At 36.5% G+C, this 18930-nt stretch overlaps 2 protein-coding genes and 1 long non-coding RNA gene across 4 annotated transcripts in view; 2 read left to right on the top strand and 1 right to left on the bottom strand.

Moving 5' to 3' along the window:
- Positions 1-18653, bottom strand: part of LOC308707210 — a 31276-nt gene extending 12623 nt beyond the window's left edge. The window contains exons 1-2 of the long non-coding RNA XR_014032142.1: positions 18524-18653; positions 14259-14290 (exon numbers count right to left, since the gene is read on the bottom strand). This is a non-coding gene — a long non-coding RNA (uncharacterized lncRNA). The remainder of the gene's footprint in view (positions 1-14258; positions 14291-18523) is intronic.
- On the top strand, positions 9094-9861 carry lrrc18b (leucine rich repeat containing 18b; the record flags this gene model as incomplete). The annotated part of the gene is made up of 1 exon (XM_081392248.1): positions 9094-9861. One exon carries the CDS (start codon positions 9094-9096, stop codon positions 9859-9861), a length of 768 nt encoding a protein of 255 aa, XP_081248374.1.
- arhgap22b (Rho GTPase activating protein 22b) overlaps positions 14035-18930 on the top strand; it is a 60248-nt gene continuing 55352 nt past the window's right edge. For both annotated transcript variants that reach the window (XM_081393461.1, XM_081393457.1), the window contains exon 1: positions 14035-14130. In XM_081393461.1, coding sequence (XP_081249587.1) covers positions 14088-14130 — 43 coding nt within the window. In that variant the 5' untranslated portion in view covers positions 14035-14087. The remainder of the gene's footprint in view (positions 14131-18930) is intronic.

Below are 18930 nucleotides of genomic sequence, written 5' to 3'. Positions count from 1 at the left end.
AAAGAAAGGTTTCCATTTTCGACCATGGGATGAGTCTCAGACGAGATTCTTTGAACGGGATCCAGGTAAACATTTATGAAGCAGGTCAGCGGAGGTCTGAGCGAAAACCACATCCTTGATTCAAACAAACTTCCATTTGCCAGTTTTCCAGAGACCATCTTAGAGCTTATAACACACCTTAAGAGTTTAATGGATAATACAAGACAGAATTAAATCTATATTTCAAAACAGGAGATCTACAAGCTAAGTCAAGAAAGTACGAATTCATAAAACCTGAAGTCACACACTGTAAAAAATATTTTCATGATTTGTTATCACAACTTTTAATCTTTTGTCAAATCAACTTAGATAATTAATGTGGTTCAGATAACATATATTTTGAAGTTCTATTTATTAAACCATAATCTTTTGTCAAATCAACTTAGATGATGTTGTTCAGATAACATATATTTTGAGTTTCTATTTATTAAACCAATCTCTTTGTTGCATTAACTCAATTTTTTAATTTCAATGAACTCAAAATTTTAAGGCAACCAGGTAACTTACATTTTTAAGTTAAACCTTTAAATAGAAATAAATAGAAACCTTTAAATAGAAATAAATAGAAACTCAAAATATATGTTATCTGAACAACATCATCTAAGTTGATTTGACAAAAGATTATGGTTTAATAAATAGAACTTCAAAATATATGTTATCTGAACCACATTAATTATCTAAGTTGTTTTGAAAAAAGATTAAAAGTTAAGATAACAAATCATGAAAATATTTTTTTACAGTGCATCAGTTATGAAGTGTGTGATTAGGTGAGGGTAAATCTTAACATATTAAGCCTTGCTTCCTAATTTTTTTTGCTTTTTTTTTTTTTTCAAAATTAAGTGAGTTCATGCTGAAACCAAGAGAATGTTTTTTGCCGATCTTGTTTTCTCTTTGAATTAAGTTTATTTCTCTATGCAATTCTATATTTTTTGCTAGTGATTTGGTGGTGGTTTATCCTTAATCCAGTTAAGTAAAATAAATCTTTGGACAATGAAAAGTAACTTCTGTGCGAGACTTATGTCTTTTGGTCAAATGATTATGTGAAAATAAATAAATAAATAAATAAATAAATAAGAATACATTAAAACCATGGATCCTTACATACAGCATATCCAAACATACCATCATTTCTATTTAGGGCAGCTTTTACTTTGCTAAAATATTTGGCCTTCTCCTGGTGGATGACAAATTCAAAGAATTTTGCAAAGACAAAACACCTCCATGGCAAGATTCGTACAGTGATTACTTTCTCATCATTTCCCAGTCATCACAAATCTCCTGTGTCCCATCATCACTGATCATCCAAGCTTTTCTAACTGGAGATGACACAGAACGAGCTGGAGAAAACAAGAGGGTGTCGGGCTTCTCCGAGCAGAAACCAGATCCTTGCGTGTCTGTGTAAGTGTGAAGCAGCGGTGTGTGAGGAAGCTCTGAAACGTCCCTTAGATCACCTTTCCCACACATGCACTTTGCTGATGGTCTTTTGGCGAGGATATTAATGTTTAATTTAGCGACAGATGCACGAAAGCATCTGAAGAAACACTAAAGGTTCACAAAAGGTTCAAAGTGCGCAAAAGGTTCAAAGAGAGCTTTGGATTTAATCTTGTTTTAATGCTCAAAAATACATGATTACAATTGAAATACTCAGAATTGTGCAGTCTGCATTCATCTGTAGCCAAATAACACAGAATAAACAACATAAACAGGCTCAATATATAGCCATAGGGTGAGTGACCATGATTTCGCCAAGTATTACGTGTTCCTGGATCATAATGTTTTGTTGGTCCTGGAGCAAATAAACATAGACATTATTCCAAACCCTAACCAGGACGTTGATCTGGGAACACTTCCTACTCAGCAGAATGACACGCGTCCTTTAGTAAAATGAGGGGATATACTGTATGTGATGCCGTCACCACCGTATACCCAGATGACCTAGATCAGACCTGCAGTTGACATGAGGTGAAGTCTTGCCTTTAGTCACACTGAATGTACTTTGATGAGTAGATGGATTAAGTGAGTCATAACTCACCTAGATAGCTAACTTCACTAATGGCTCAGAGTTTAAAGTTTGGGGGGGGGGGGGGAGAAGCAAAGTAAAACAAGACTTTAGCATTTCAAGATATTCAATATTCAAGTGATTTCCAAGAAAATGCATTTAGTTTTTTATTTACTCAAATAGTAAAATTACAATGCAGTTTGCATGATCTCAGGTGCATGCTTCTGAAATATTTGTGCATGCATCATCAATCAGGGAAATGAGCATCAAAGCAGTTTATACACTCTCTTGGTGGCTAAATGCAATGACAAATGTAGTGATATTTTTGCATGACTGTAAGTGAGTCACAACACACCTAGACATCTTTAGGTCAACTTTACTCATGACTCAGAGATTAAAGATTGAGGTGAAGCAAAACAAGCTAAATCTGCCATTTAAAACAAGACTTTAAGGTCGGATTCACAGACAGGACTTAGTAGACTGAGCCAGGATTACGCCTTAGGTCAGTTAGGGCATTTAAAAAGCTTTTATAAATGTGCCTTAAAAAAAAAAAAAAAACATTACTAATGTGCATCTTGAGACAAAACAATGGCACTGACATGTTTTAAGGTCTGTCTGTGTAAGTGGCTTTCATTTAAGACAGCACAAACATGCATTTGAGTCAGGGACTAGTTTAAGCCTCATCTGGGAAAACGGGGGTTAAAGATAAAGCACATCTTAATTGTTCATATTACATTCCTCACCAGGAATTGTATTTCAAGTTGTTGTTTTTTTTACTTACTCGAGTAGTGAAATAATGATGCAAGTTGCATGATCTCTTATGCATGCGTGCAAAATACATTTGCATCATCCATCAGGAAAATGAACATCACAGCAGTTTACTGCCCTCTCTTGGTGGTAAAAAGCAATGGCAAATGTAGTGATATTTTGTGACTGTAAGTGAAATGTTATACTTAACAGGTCAAAAATAAATCTAGTTGGGGATTCATACTGTCAGATATATCATATTCAATGTATGACGATACTCTGGCATACCTGTATACTTACCTAACAGAGAAACTGTTTTCTCCACTTACTGTAAAATATAGCCTAGATCATACTATGTAAAATGACCAGACAACAACAAACTAACAAAATCAGTTTTTAAACAAAAGAAAAACTCCAAGGCACTCTCCTGGAATATTAAAAATGCCTTTATTTTATGGCATAGTCAAAAAAGACTTTTAAAATGACTCCAACGCGTTTAAATTTCGTTTTAAATCATCGTTTGATTCCCTGACGAAGGCCAGTGTGCTGAAACGAGTTGGAGTCATTTTAAAAGTCTTTTTTGACTATGCCATAAAATAAAGGCATTTTTAATATTCCAGGAGAGTGCCTTGGAGTTTTTCTTTTGTTTAAAATCTACTCTACCTCTTCCAAAGAGCACCTCTACCAAGATATTAAGTGAATCCGGGAAGCGCTCCTGATCTACATGTTTTAACAAAATCAGTTGTTGACGTCTCTTTGTATGTGTGGAACATTAAATATGGAATCATTTAAAATCATACTGTAAAAGGTTGAGTTTAAAGGTATAGTTTAAAATCTATTTCTAACTGGCTCTCTGCCAGCCAGGTCTGGTCTCAACTTGAAAACCAGAAAGGTTAAGGGTTAACCTCACCATAATAATGCTGCAAAATATTATGTTAAAGGGGTGGTTGAACAACAACTCAAAGTTCAAAGCAAAGGGAGATATTTTCTTTTAACGAAATCGCTTTTTAAGGACTACAAACGGCTGGTAGAGACTACACCACATTCCTCCCTGGTTAGTGACATCACCAACCCTAGAATTTACATAAACCCCGCCCCCTGAACACGATTTATAGATTATCAAGACAGAATATGCTAATCAGTGACTAGAAGATAACTACACATCAGCTTTATAAATTCATCAACTGACCGTTCAGAAATGTCCTGTTGCTTCTACATGTTGTCACTTCTTCTTGAGTCTCTCCATCTTTCTGACTCCGGTTTGAACATAAAAGGCTAAAAGTTTTTGAAATGTTCAGTGCATGTGTGTGTGAGGTAAAAGGACACAAGCTCTTGAAGCTCCGCCCCCTGTGCCGGGAGCAGCAGCTCATTTGCATTTAAAGGAACAGACACAAAACGGTGTGTTTTTGCTCACCCTCAAAAAGTGACAGTTTTAACATGCTATATAAAAATATCTGTGGGGTATTTTGAGCTAAAACTTCACATACACACTCTGGGGACATCAGAGATTTAGTTTACATCTTGTGAAAAGGGCATTATACCACCCCTTTAAAATAGCATGCATACTGTACCTACTGACATTTATGCATGAAAATCTAATTGAACATATCCGTCATCTAATAAGAAAACCATTACGTGCTCCTCACTCAGCAAGCCTACAACAAAGCAATAAAACCAGCAGGCAGAACGACACATCTCTGTTGCCTGGAGATGGAGCAACACAAAGCCGTCCTCATGGAGGCCATGGTTTCAGACTCGACAAGCAGAGCTCTCTACTCAGAGGAAATGAAGTGAGTCACGCTTACCCTGCTGGTTTTTACTTACAGGGTTTCTGAGAGAAGCTTGTGCATTATTCACATGGACGGATCCTTGACACAGACGGCCTGAAATGAAGTGCACACATGCTGTAGTCTCTGAGACTGTCTTCAGCTCTAAACAGCTCTGAGATAGAGATCCAATCACAGCAGGTAAGAAAGCACAATTTCTGTAGTAATGTTGCTTTATGCTTGCCATTTTGAACACAGTTTAGCTATAGCTGTTTAAGACTAGTTAACTTACGACCTGTGAAAACGGCACTAAACTATAGTCTGCAACACATTTTGTTTTGTTTTCCATTGCTAGGTTACAGACATAATATGTTATTGCCATTTGCCTTACAATTATGCAATTACGATAAGGTTCCATTTATTAAGTTAACATGAAATAACAATGAAAAAAAAAAACTTTTAATGCATTTATTAATATTAGCTATTGTTCATTTTAACATTTAATAATGCATTATTAATTTACACTTTTTTTAAAGGTGACATAGCTACATTTTACTCACTCAAATAAGTACTGAGTAATATCTAATTACATGTACTTACTATAGAGGGTTAGGGTCTGGTTTAGAGTTAGTTACTTGTAATCATGCATAATTTACTGTTATTACTATAGTAAGTACAGGTAGTAATGTGTAACTACGTCACCTAAAAATAAAGTGTTACCCATTATTAAAATCAAAAGTTATTATTGTTTAAAGGACCTGATGAACCAACAATGAACAGTTGTATTTTTATTGACTAACTAGATTAATAAATACGGTAACAAATGTACTGTTCGTTGTTAGTTAATGCACTTTGAATGATGGGACGTTATTGTAAAGTGTCACCAACATGCTTGGATTCTGTGTCAGATAACAGACGCTTGTTTGGTAACACATTACCATAAGGTTCAATAACAATGAACACCACTTTTACATCATTTATTAATCTTGATTAATAATAATTTCTACATATACTAATACATTTGCAACATTTCAAGTTGTAGCTATAATCAAAATTAGTTAAATGTAGGGTACAACGGGGCTAAAATGATCTAGGTTACATAGTTTATGATTGCAAATATATATATATATATGTTTGTATTGAACATTAATGGAGCAACAGATTTTAAGTGAAAATAAACAAAAAAAGTGTTTTTTTTTGTTTCAAACTCTTATAAATGTATGAGGTGGCAAGGTGGGCACACAGTATTGGTAAAAATACTTTAGCTAAAATAATGTTGTTAATACTTATTCAAAACAATCACTTTAGCAAAGTGTGCACTAGGTTCGGTTTATTTTGATAAATAAATAAAAAATCATTTTTGTTCAATAAATATACTGTCATTAAAATATGTTAATATAAAAATATATATTAAAAATACAGAAACAAAATTATTTTAAAAAGTAAAGATTTTGAAAGCATTGAAGGAGATATAATAAATATAGATTTACAGTAGTAACAATATATTATATTTTATTAAATTATATGATTAATATCATATTTTTATATATGGTGATTATCTCTAAGGTGGACACCTAGCTTAATATATGATGTTTACCATCTGAATCTAACCATATCGTGTCAACAAATGGGAAAGTCAGCCGGCTGTTTATTACCATGTTAATTATTGTGTCTTTAGCCCCTTTTACCCCAAATACCATACTTTTACATATTCTTCCGTTATTGAAAAACATTACCTTGAACAAAACTCAAAATCATTAAGACATCTGTTTTAAAATACTACATTAAATCATTTTAGCGATTCTCATTTGCTACTTAAATCTACAACATTTTTTAAAACATCAAATATTAGATAAAATTAGTGCAGAATCAAATTTTAATGATCGCGTCAATGATCCGCCACATTTCCATGTGCATCTTGCAAGTTTGAAAAAATTTTATTTTTAAAACTGTACATTTACCTGTATAAATAATACCAGTTCAAGATCTCAAATGCATTAACTATTGTTGAGGAATTTAGCCTGTTTAAGTTGGCACAGAGAGCTGTGTGGTGGCATACTGGGAAAAACACTGGCCTTTTGATTTGGGCAGCGTTTCATTTCATTAGTCTGTCCTTCAACAGCAGCACTGATGCATGACTGTCACCTCTATCAGACACACTCTCACACACTTCGTCCCAATATAGTGAGTGAGTCTTCAGGGACTTTATTCCTAATCATTATTTTTCTTGGTTTAGAAAGGACAGCTTGTGTTTTTACACAAGGAAACCATCAACATTGCATAACGTTGACTGACTGATTGGAATTTCACGTTTGCCCTTCGCATATTGCTAAGGTAACAATAAGAATAAATATAATCTATAAAACAAGACTCTAAAGATAAAGTACACATATCACTCCTCAACTGAAGCGCATGAGAGACTCGACTCACAAGAGATGATCACTGATTGTCATGATCGATAATTGCTAAGAACATAATACTCTGATAGGTATAAATAATAGTTGTGTCCCAAATAACACACTATACACTATACACTAGTAAACGATGAACTCAACCTTATAAAGTTTATACACTACATGGTTATTTTGTCATTCAACATCAGAGTCTGACTGATTCTACTTTTGTTTTTCCTAAAAAAAAAATAGTTGCTTCATCAATATTCAATAAAAAGTAGGGATGCATGATATATCGGCCACCATATCGGTATCGGCTGATATATGTTCATTTTTAAAGTTTTCATTTGAATTGCTTGGAATCACTATATAAATAAAGAATTATCGGTTATTGTATCGGCCAAAATTTTCATTTCGGTGCATCCTTAATAAAAAGAAATATATTTTTTCTTCAACCATACACTATGAGAGAAATGAAAAACAGATTTTCCTTCAGGTTTGCCTTTAGCCCCCTTGTACTCAATAATTGGAATATTGATATGTTTGTTGACTTCAGCATAGGAAATCAATATTTTCTCCCCTTTTGGGTGGTCGTTTTTCACAGAGCTTGTCAGATCATTTAATTTTTCACAAACGTTAAATGTGATGTTACCTTAGAATTTGACCAAAATCACATCTACATTGTATTTAAATGACTAGTGCAAAATGCCCGTGCAAAATCAGTTTTTAAGTGTGTTTTTTTTTTTGATCAAGGTCTCTTTTATTTTCAAAGATAACAAACAAAAGATATACAATACTCACATGAAATAGTCAAGTCTAGTTCCTGTGAATACAAACAACCCAAACAGCTCCCCAATGCCCCCCACCCACATGTACTGGACCCCAACAAATTACTCAGATATGAGTCTGCAGGTTCATACATATATAATTCAAATATCTAAATAAAATAAAATAAAAAGACATCATCAATAAATAATGAAAAAATAAATGCACACACAATTGGGTTACATAGACATGTTAGTAGCTGCCGTGCCTTCTACAAAGGAAATAAAAGGCTGCCAAATAGTTTTTAAGTGTGTTTTTAGTAATTGTTGGTTTGGTGTATTTGAGTGCTCATTGTTACAATTACACAGCAAAAGTTCAGTGACATTTTTATTTGTGCATGGTAGAAAGCACACAGTGAACTCACAAAGTGAATAGGCTACTACAAATGATGGCCGTGAAAGAGACTGTGAACGCATTGAATAGGATATGTTTAGTTTGTAAATAGCATAGGCTACTATTACACAGTAGCAATAACGTTAAGCGCACCAAAATTAAATATAATATTCAGAAGTAAACAGCATAGCTGACTTATAGATTCAGTTTACATCCACAAATGAATAAGCGCGTTGATTCAGGGAGCAGTGCAAAGTGCCCGTGCAAAATCAGTTTTTGTGAGCTGATCGCCGTCAAAAAAGTTCAGGAGATATTTCTTAGCGATGGCTGATTTCAACAGTTTCAATATGATAAAAAAGAACTTTTATATTGATTCAATGGATTAATTGCATTTTGAAAAAAAAAAAGTGTTATGAATTTATTGCATTTTTGGGGGAAAATAATCCGTTTTTATAATAGATCTTTGAAAATCAAAATCTGGATTTGAATTTTTTATGTTATTATAACCTAAAGATGCTATGTGAAAGTTTGAAACAGAAAATAGTGGTTTTCATCTTGCCACTTTATTGGTAAAGAAAACACATTTTTACTCAAATTAATCCAAATGGATTTATCACGTTCTGGAACCAAACTATAATATTCAGAAGTAAACAGTGTAGCTGACTGAGTGTTTATGTCAGAATGTTTATTCTTAAACCACAACCTTCTAAGTGCTTCTTTTACCGATATATTTAACGATATCTTTTGCATTTCTCATCGAAACAACATCAAACTTGGCACTGCACTTACTCGTGCCCGTAGCAAGACACCTGTCGAGTTTGAAATCCATCGGACTAACGGTTCGAGAGATATGCGAATAACAGACATACAGACACACACACAGACATACAGACGTTTCTGTAATTTATAGATAGATGCCCATAGGCAGCTCACTAGGCTTATTGTTCAGAAATACAGTAACTTACACAATGTTGCCTTGTTCATAGACACAATGGTGAAAGGGAAGAAGAAATCGAATGATCCGTCAGGTAGAAAAATCACACTCAAGATGGCGAAGAACGCTCTGAAGGTGACAGTAGACGGCAAACGTCGCCTCGACCTCAGCAACATGGCGATCGCCACGTTTCCGAAGTGCATCCTGAAGCTCAGCGACGTAGACGAGCTGGACCTCAGCCGCAACCTTCTCAAGAAGATCCCCGACACCATCGACAAGTTTGTGAACCTCCGTTTGCTGGATCTACACAGCAACCACCTGGAGCAGATTCCTGCGGCTATAGGCCGTCTCCCGAACCTCTACAGCCTCAACTTATGCAACAATCACCTGACCACCTCCGGCCTGCCGCATGAGCTCGGGCTCTTGAGGAACCTGAGGATCCTCAACCTGGGAATGAACCGCATCGAGACTCTCCCTCCATCCGTGGCTGCTCTCAAAGAGCTTCGGGAACTGGGGCTCTTCAACAACCTCCTGACACTGTTGCCCAAGTGCATCCAAAACCTCCCAAAACTGCAGAAGATGAACATCAAATCCAACCCCATCCCCACAGACGAGCCTCCAGAGGTGGACAGCATCCAGAGAGTGGAGAGTCTGTATTTAGTGCGAGAGGACTGTCTGTGTACCGACTGCCTTAAGAGGTGTAAGGAGGACAGGGAGAAGTTAGACAGTCGAATAAGTGCAGCTTCTACGCAAAAGAAGTCCATCTTTGCGGGTCTCCTAACGCCAAACTCTGTCGCACAAGAGAACCAGGCGTTATGGAGGTGAACATATAGACTAGTCCAAATCACGATTTGCAATACAATGATGATTGAGAGATGTACAAATAAACTTTCCTCAAAAGCCTGTTGTATCATACATGACAGTACGTAGTGATGGACCTTCATTGAACTTCATGTTAATGTATTTATGGAGTTGTAAGTGGCGTTTATACTGCAATAGCTTCTATGTACCACTAGGGAGTAGCAAATATCTAAACAGCCTCCGTTCTCAATGCTGCCCCCTAGAGGAGCTCTAATGACATTAGAATCACATCTGGAAAGTGTGGGCACTACACTTCATTAAAGTGCGGCTTTGGAAAAAGTTTTATGCTACACAAATAAATATAAATGCAAATCACTTGAAGCTATACATCTGATATTTATTCAGGAAATACCAAAGGACAATTAGCTACTTCAGCAATCACAAATTTAAGTCACTTTAAAGGGCTGCACGTTCTTCTAATATGAGTTTAATGACTGTAAATGGAGAGAGAACTGAGCATAATGAAACGTGTAACAAAGTTGTCAATACCAAAATACACCTTCATGTACTATTATACTTTCACAATTATCTGTTCTTGTTGTGAAGAAAAGGTGCAGGTGAATATAATTATTAATATTATGTCCATATTGATTTTTTTTCTCTTCTCATTTCTCTAGAGGAACAGTTTCCCAATTAACACTCGGCTCAATTCTATTGATTTCCCGACATCCGTGCTTGTTTTGAAGATCTGCTCATGACATGACAAGTGACATTTTAAGATTTCTCTGTTTAAGCAGTGGAACAACAAATACACAAAATAACATTTACACCAAAATCTGTGAGACTGTGAGAGATAATAGATCTCAAGATGCATGACATTTTCTTTTGGTAAAGGGTTAGAAACCATGCATAATGTAATTTGAAAGAACTAAATTCCTCTTATCAAACCAAATCTTGCTTAAATGCTTATTCTTAACTGGATGAACACACATAAGCCCAGGGTATGAGGTCTGAAGTATTGTTATTTGGTGCTCCACATCTTGAAATGACTCATTTGAATGAATCTGGAGGTCTGTAATCCGATTACTCCCACCAGAAGTCAAAGTAAACAAAACTCAACACTGCTATTAGGCTACAGTGCATCAAAGTGAAGTCAAAATGGTATGGAAGAACAGATATTTTACCTTGAAAATAGTCTCAGACTCTGGTGGTCCGAGCATGAGGTCTGTAAAATATCACCAGTAACGCATTCTACGTCTGAAATTATGTAGTATTATTCACAAACATGTAACTACATTGTCCTTATATTATAACAGTTTATTTCAATGAGATGTATCTCTAGTCTTGTGATAAAGATAGATAAACTAAGGTCTGCATCATTATCATTTTGAAAATCTACCACAAACATCTCCTGTTGCTCCATCACCGCATGTCATGTCTCTGGAGGTGCCCTCCTAAATTATTAATACTTCGCAAAATCAATAAGTCATGTGACATTGCATCTCAGTCAACAGAGCAGCAGCTGCGCTAATCAGAATTCTTCTGAACAATCCAAGGTTTATTGAACATTTGGTCCCTAATGTCATAATAGACTGAGGGTTTGACACTGCAACATCAATGTGATAAAATATATATATATATATATATATATATATATATATATATATATATATATATACTGTATATATTATATATATTCTTTAATATGATCTTTCATTAGCATGTCATTTTTTAATAATACAGTAAAAATATTTGGTTACACTATATTTTAAAGTGTCATTGTTACAGTGTAATTATATATTTAAGTACTGAGTAATATTAAGCAACTACACATACTATAGGGTTAGTTGCATGTAATTATGCATAATTTACGTTTATGGTAAGTACATGTAACATATGTAACAAGGACACTGTAAAATAAAGTGTTACCAAATTTGTTTTTTTAAATGCACTGCAATCTGAAAGCAACAATCAAGGACCTATCATATCCACGATATATATACACATACACATCATACCCAATCTTTTCGGTAAAGCCACAAAGTAATGTATTTTCAGCCTGAGCAGAATAGGGTCTTTAAAGAAAAAAGCCATATGAAAGACATGACATGTACCAGAAATTGCCCACTTCAGGAAAACATCTCAAGATCAAAGAATCCAGCCGTGGTGCTCTGATCATCCGACTGGAAAAATACATCCCCGGGAGACTAAACATCCTGACCACTCGCAATGCATTTTGAGAATGGACAAAGAAGCATTTTGAACAAACAGCTAAAACATCATGTAAACAGCTCACGAGGGTATAGGATGACCAGGCAGTCAAGTGCATCCCATCTGAGTGGTTTAGGACGTGTGCATTTCCAAAATAGATGCAGCATAAAAGCATCTGCCGAAAGGGATGTTTATAGGAAATAAATCATTTTGTGAAAACGCAGATGGGCATTTTTTCGGGCAGAACTGACATTAGATAGACCACATTATTCAATTCCAGAAAGATTTACTTAATATATCAGAGAATGTCCTTACTAGCCAAGTATGTAAGAATAAAAAGAATGTGACATGCTATATATATATATATATATATATATATAAATATATATACATTTTCAGACACCATATATACTTTTTGATATATTTTTTTACAAGTGGGTGCAGGACACTATAGTTCATTTATGTAAGTTAGGATAGCAAGGATAAATTTTGGTTTGACTATATCTATCTATCTATCTATCTATGAAATATATATACATGAAAGATACACACAGAGATACACATGAAATGCCAAAGTGCAAATTCATGGAATCAACACACCATCTAATCTGTAATGTAAACATAGTTTTGGAGTCTCGAAGGGCACGGTTTGACAGACATGCACTGCGAGAGAACAAAGCGCTGTATTTGAAGGGTAGAGTATATTTGGGAACTGGCGGGTCAGTGGTGGTTACCCTGCGCCTGAAGCAGCGGCTCTCGCCCTGGTGGCGGTTGAATGAGGTTTTTATTGCTGTCTCATTTAGGTCTCCGTCAGGGTGTTGCAGCCTCCCACCCTCCCGCCCCCATCCGAACTGAGGACCAGCTGCGCTCTACAGGGCTGAGCTTCCCGAATCACACTGGTGGAGCCGCTGCTATTATCTGCCATACTGGGGGGGGCTTAGGAACAAGACAGGGGGAGAAAAGGAAGACAAGGGCAAGAGGAGGAAAAGGGGTGGGCCGAATGTCAAATGGAGATTTGAGACGGGCAATTTGAGTAATTTAGCTGTTGAGCACTCCAGTGTCCAGTAAAACAACACCAGTTATCCAGTAAAAACCAGTAATGGATTACTTGAAAATCACTTAAATTGTATAATCACTTAAAATGTAAAAAAAAATATGGAGTATTACGCATACTACATGACAAATTATACGGTTTTATTCACAAACATTAGACTGTCACCCTTATAACATTCATTCCATGAGATTTATCTTTTCTTTTGACAATTCTTATAAGATATATAAAAAAAATGAATTAAAAGTATATTTCACCCAAAAAAATTATGTGTGTGTGCGTGTTATTATCACATATATTAGTATATTATATATCATATTATATAGTATATATCACATTATATATATATATATATATATATATAGGCTATATAAGCACTGTATCAGCAGCACCTAACACATTCAGGAAACAGCAAGATTCATGTAAGAGATTGGTTCCTCCACATAAAATTCGTGAATAACTTGAGTATTATTTTACCGGTTGACTAATTTCTTGCAAGATAAGTACTGGACTAGTCCAATAGTGCACACCCCTAATGGAGATGTGTGAAGGAGGCATGCAGGGCGAGATTCCCCAGAGATGGAGGGAGTGCGACACACAAGCCTGCCACCAATTAGAAGGCGAGTGGCTTGGGGCAGCCTGCTGTAATCATACACACACACACACACACACACACACACACACACACACACACACACTGACTGGTCAATGTAGAGGAGCGCATGATGAATAATGCAACGCTTGGTGGGTGTGGACCAGCGTGCGTGTGTGCGTCTGCGAGTAAGAACCGGAGAGTGAGCATGTGCACGCGTCAATGTGTGTGTGAGGAATCCCTCCCCCAGCCCCCAACCAGCCGGTGCCTGCAACATGAGGTCAGCGAGCTAGCGGGGAAGAGCGGAGAGAGCGAGGAGGAGAGGAAGAGGGAGAATGTACAGAGAGAAGATCTGAGGAAGAGGAATATGCAGAGCAGAGGAAGAGAAGCCCATCGATGGCAGCCATGCTGAGTCCAAAGATCAGACAGACCAGGAGAGGTACAGTACGCTGCATTTGTATTTCATCATCTGTCACCTCTCAGGGGCCGCGTCACACACACACACACACACACACACACACTGTACGTGCTTCGATCTCACAGCATCTCTGCTTCAGCTGCTCTCACCATATTGGCTGGATCTGCTCCTGATACTTCAACTGTGAAATTAAGCAACTGATCAATCAATCAAAAATTTATATATATACATACATTTTTATATATCGATCAGTGGCATAATCTCACAAATATACAGTTTTATGGGATAAATATATGGGATTACATTTCATAATTTGCTGCTTTCATAACAGAGATGCCTGTTTCTCATTAAAATGTGTATGATCATCATCAAAATAATTCTGTTCTATAAATGATAAATTTCTATATAGAGAGATGCATGCTTCTCATTAAAATTGAATATTCTCATAAAAAAGCAGCAAATGTAAAAAAATAAATAAAAAATCCAATAAATATTTGATTGTGAACATAAGATATACCTATTTGTGACATATATATTGCGTTTGACTAGGCTAATAAAACTGCCAATATTTTGACATATTATTATGATATGTACTGATATTTTGCCATTTTGTAATTATTGGCATTGGCTGATAACCATGTCAGCTTTTTATTGGTGATAATAATGTAGTAGTTTCAGAGTATGTGTAAATTGATGAGATTCGCCTTGCCATTATAAATACCCATTTTTTGAGATAAATACCCACATCGATCGACGACTATGGCTGTCCAACTGATAAATCAACCTATGTTCACCATCAAAAATTTGATTTAAAACAAGCTGCAAGACGAAAAAAAATACTAATAATAATAATAATGCACTCTATGGCTCAAGAAAACCCTCAATAAATAGAGCCCATTGCTTGGCTCTCATTGTGCTGTGGCTGACCATACGTCAAACCACGACCATCCAGCGATGCATTTACACCTCAACAGATGAACATCAAGACACACATTCCACTATCATCCGCAACACGCTGTTCAGCTTCTACACACACACGCCCACAGCGGCTGATCATCATTCATCAGCAGCCTATAGCACAGTCTTGGGTGAGATGTGAAATACAGGCAGGAGAAGATCTGAAGCACAAGGCTTCATTCATCATGCATCAACTTGATGGATGACAGTGTGTTAATAACCAAAGCTCAATGCGTATAAAGAAGCTGAGTGATTTACCCTTTTATGTACCCTCAAACCTGCTTATAGCCCATCCCCCATCTGCCTTCTGCCCCAGTACCTGCTGAACATCAAGCATCTGCTGGGAGGAGACGCTAAAGCACGAAACATGAATTTATTTACACGGCACTCTCTGATTGGTTAATCACAGCATTCTTCGGTCGTATGGTTTTGTATAAAGACCGTCAAGCTGTAAAACTGAACGCTGTCCCAACCGATTTCCAACAAAGATGTGCTATTTTCAGTTAATTTTCCACTTTCTTATTAAAATTAATATTTCCATTCATTTATTAAAGGGATATTTCACTGCTGGAAAGATGTGTATTTAAATTGGGTAATTTATGTAGTAGAAATGTGAAATTATTTTAGAAGTTGGTGCCTACTAGACTGAGAAAAGCCAGAAAATGTATTTTTGGCTCATGTGGATGAAAGACAACAACTCCCAGAATGCACTTGCTTCGCTGCCCTACGAGGACACTCCCAAGCCACGCCTCCCGGTTACAGAGGGCAGTGTCGGGAGAAATGATACAACTAGGCTACTAGTCGACTGGAAACTGAAAAGACGGCGTTTTATGGTGAGATCCCCCTATGGGCGGGTTGAAGACATGCGGGACGAGCTCCTCCTACTGGCTGGAGTCTCTCGCCTCTGGACACAAAAGCATTTTTGTCCAGAGGCGAGAGAAAGTAAAAAAAAAAATTTCCAGACACACAATATAGAAATCTCTCGTCTCAGGGGGACATGGGGGGGGAAGCAAGGTCATTCGAAAATACTACCAGGTTTCTACTGATACAAAGCTTAATGCTAATCGGTGAAGTATCAAGTTAACTATCCATGTAATATTGCCGGATATTAAACAGTCAGTAGGGATGTTATAGAGGAAATTTTCACACAAATAAATAAACTTGTATTACTAATAACACTGGGTTCTGGGGACATCAGGGTGTTGCTATCAATATGTTGAGTATTGCAATCACTGACCGCACATTGTACAAAGATAAGATTTGTCAATGATGCTCCAGATCTGTTGCACTGCGCACCATATCTTCCGCCATCTTCTTGTCTCTTTACTTTCGTTACGTGATCGTCAAGTGAAATCACGGCTGCTTGTAGCGTCTTTTGTCCAACTGAACTAAAAAAAGTATTATTTCTATACAAAGGCAAAACGGCAGTGGGTGATGTGCAGCGGTGGCCAAGTAATGCAATCACCGGTAACACCGACTACCGCCGCAAGCCTAACAGTTACTTTGACATTTTCGCAAAAAATAAACCCTCTCTGAATTGCGTCAGGGTCTTGCATCACCCTGAAGGGGTTTGTTTTGCAATAACGACCAGCTGACTGTACATTATACTTTCTTTATTTATAAAAGGACTTATGGCAGATGCTTTAATCCAAAGCCATTTGCATTTACATTGCAAGGTATATATTTTATCAGTTTATCATGCATTTGGGAATGGACCCTATTTCCTTGAAGTTACTTGCTTGATGTTGGAATGTTATATACTGTTGGTTACAGTCACTTAAAGTAGCCTTTTAATAATATAAAGATATAATTTTATATATCTACAACAGGCTATTTCTAGATATAATTTTCTTTTATATAATAATATAAAAGCCAATGTTTTAATTTAGGAAAGAACATATAATACAATATAATATCACCCCTATTTTTCTTAAATGAAGATGCCTTTATAATTTTGGAAGGGAGTCCATCATATTTAGGGGTTCATGGGGTTGAAAAGTTCGAAAACCCCTGATCTAGTTTGTGTCTTATAGTTACTAATCTTAAAGGGTTAGTTCTCCCAAAAATGAAGATTCTGTCAGTAATTACTCTCCCTCATGTTGTTCCAACCCCGTAAGACCTTCGTTCATCTTCGGAACACAAATTAAGATATTTTTATTAAATCTGAGAGCTGGCTCACTCCTCCATAGGCTGCTAGGTAATCGATATCTGCCATCCCAGAAAAGTTAGTAAAGACATCGTTAAAATAGTCCAAGTGACTACAGTGGCTCAACCTTAAGTTTAACAAGCGACGAGAATACTTTTTGTGCGCAAAAAAACCCCAAAATAACAAATTTATTCAACTATTCATTTTCTTCTGTGTGAGTTCACGTAGAGTAACAGCGCAGCGCTTCTGGGTTGTACGTCAGAACGTATGCTCACTATTGGCCGACGCTGGTCATGTGTGTGATGCGTGTGATGCTGGCCAATAGTGAGCCTACGTTCTGACTTACAACCCAGTTGAATAAAGTCGTTATTTTTGTTTGTTTTTTTGCGCACAAAAAGTATTCTCGTCGCTTGATAAACTTAAGGTTGAGCCACTGTAGTCACTTGGACTATTTTAAACATTGTCTACTTCCTGGGCCGCCAAAATTTCAATAACATAGCAGCTTATGAAGGAGTGAGCCAGCTCTCAGATTTCATCAAAAATATCTTAATTTGTGTTCCGAAGATGAACGAAAGGGTTGGAACAACATGAGGGTGAGTAATTACTGACAGAATTTTCATTTTTGGGTGAACTAACCCTTTAATGTGAGGTGGAGTTTATCTAAGGTGCCAAATTTATATGCCACAAAAGTGGCGCCAGTGCCACTGTCATCATGCACAACTTGAAAACATTCTTTCCACTAAATTTTAATTGCAACTTTAGAGGCAACTATTCTCCGAGTTAATCCTCTCCGTGCCAAAACAGGCAGTTTTGGTGACCACATCCTAGAAACGCCCCTGACAAAGTGGGAAGGTATGAATCATCGTGTAGAGAGATTTGCACACTGGGTGTCTGCACTTGGTTTCATTTGACTTCGGCACTGAAATGCTTAATCCTTTCAAAAACTAATTGGCACAAAATTGGTTTGAGTGCAGTGAAAACGTTTCAGTCATGAGGTCAAATTTACCGCTGTGAGGGAAGGTTTTAAAAAACATTCAATGTTTGTATTTCTGCTAAACACATCAAAGCCGAAAGGTTTCATTTCTCCATAATATTAACAGAAAATAAAATGAATTACTCGTACAAGCAAATATCACACTGCTGGTTCCTAGTGTTCACCTGTGATCGAATAAAATGCTAATTTAGCATTATGTTCAACTTTAACTACTGAAAGAAAGCCTAAAATGATCACCACACCAAGTCATAATACAAATTTATTGAGTGAAAAATGTTAAATATCGAAACTTGAGATTTGCATTTTCACACACTCACAGCGTTCAGTGTGATCTTGCGACTGCCAGAGCAGAAATGAAAGCTGCTGCTCTCCGTATGTTTTTCCGTCGTCTCTAGTCGTGCTTGTATGTAAATCGCGTGGGCTTATTTTGTCCATTATTAGATCGAAAGATCTGGAAAAAAAAAAAACATAGATTTATTTACTAGCTCATAGACCCCCCCCCTCGAAGAAATCAAGACAGAAATGGTTCAAAGTGGAAAAAAGAGACAGATTAAAAAACTAGGTGCAAACAGGAATGTGTCTCCCTCGTCTACTGGTGATCCGATCAACCAAAATGCATCTTGATACCAGGTGTAAACAGGGCCTAAGATGGCTAACTAACTAAAATTGTGTATAATGGTGGCTAAATGTTGGCAGTTCAGGATTTTAAACATGGAAGTTCTGC

The sequence above is a fragment of the Scardinius erythrophthalmus genome (genome assembly GCF_964197995.2).
Source record: "Scardinius erythrophthalmus genome assembly, chromosome: 18".
NCBI lineage: Eukaryota > Metazoa > Chordata > Actinopteri > Cypriniformes > Leuciscidae > Scardinius > Scardinius erythrophthalmus.
The sequence above is the reverse complement of the archived record's forward strand: the minus strand, read 5'-3'. Positions and strand labels throughout refer to the sequence as shown.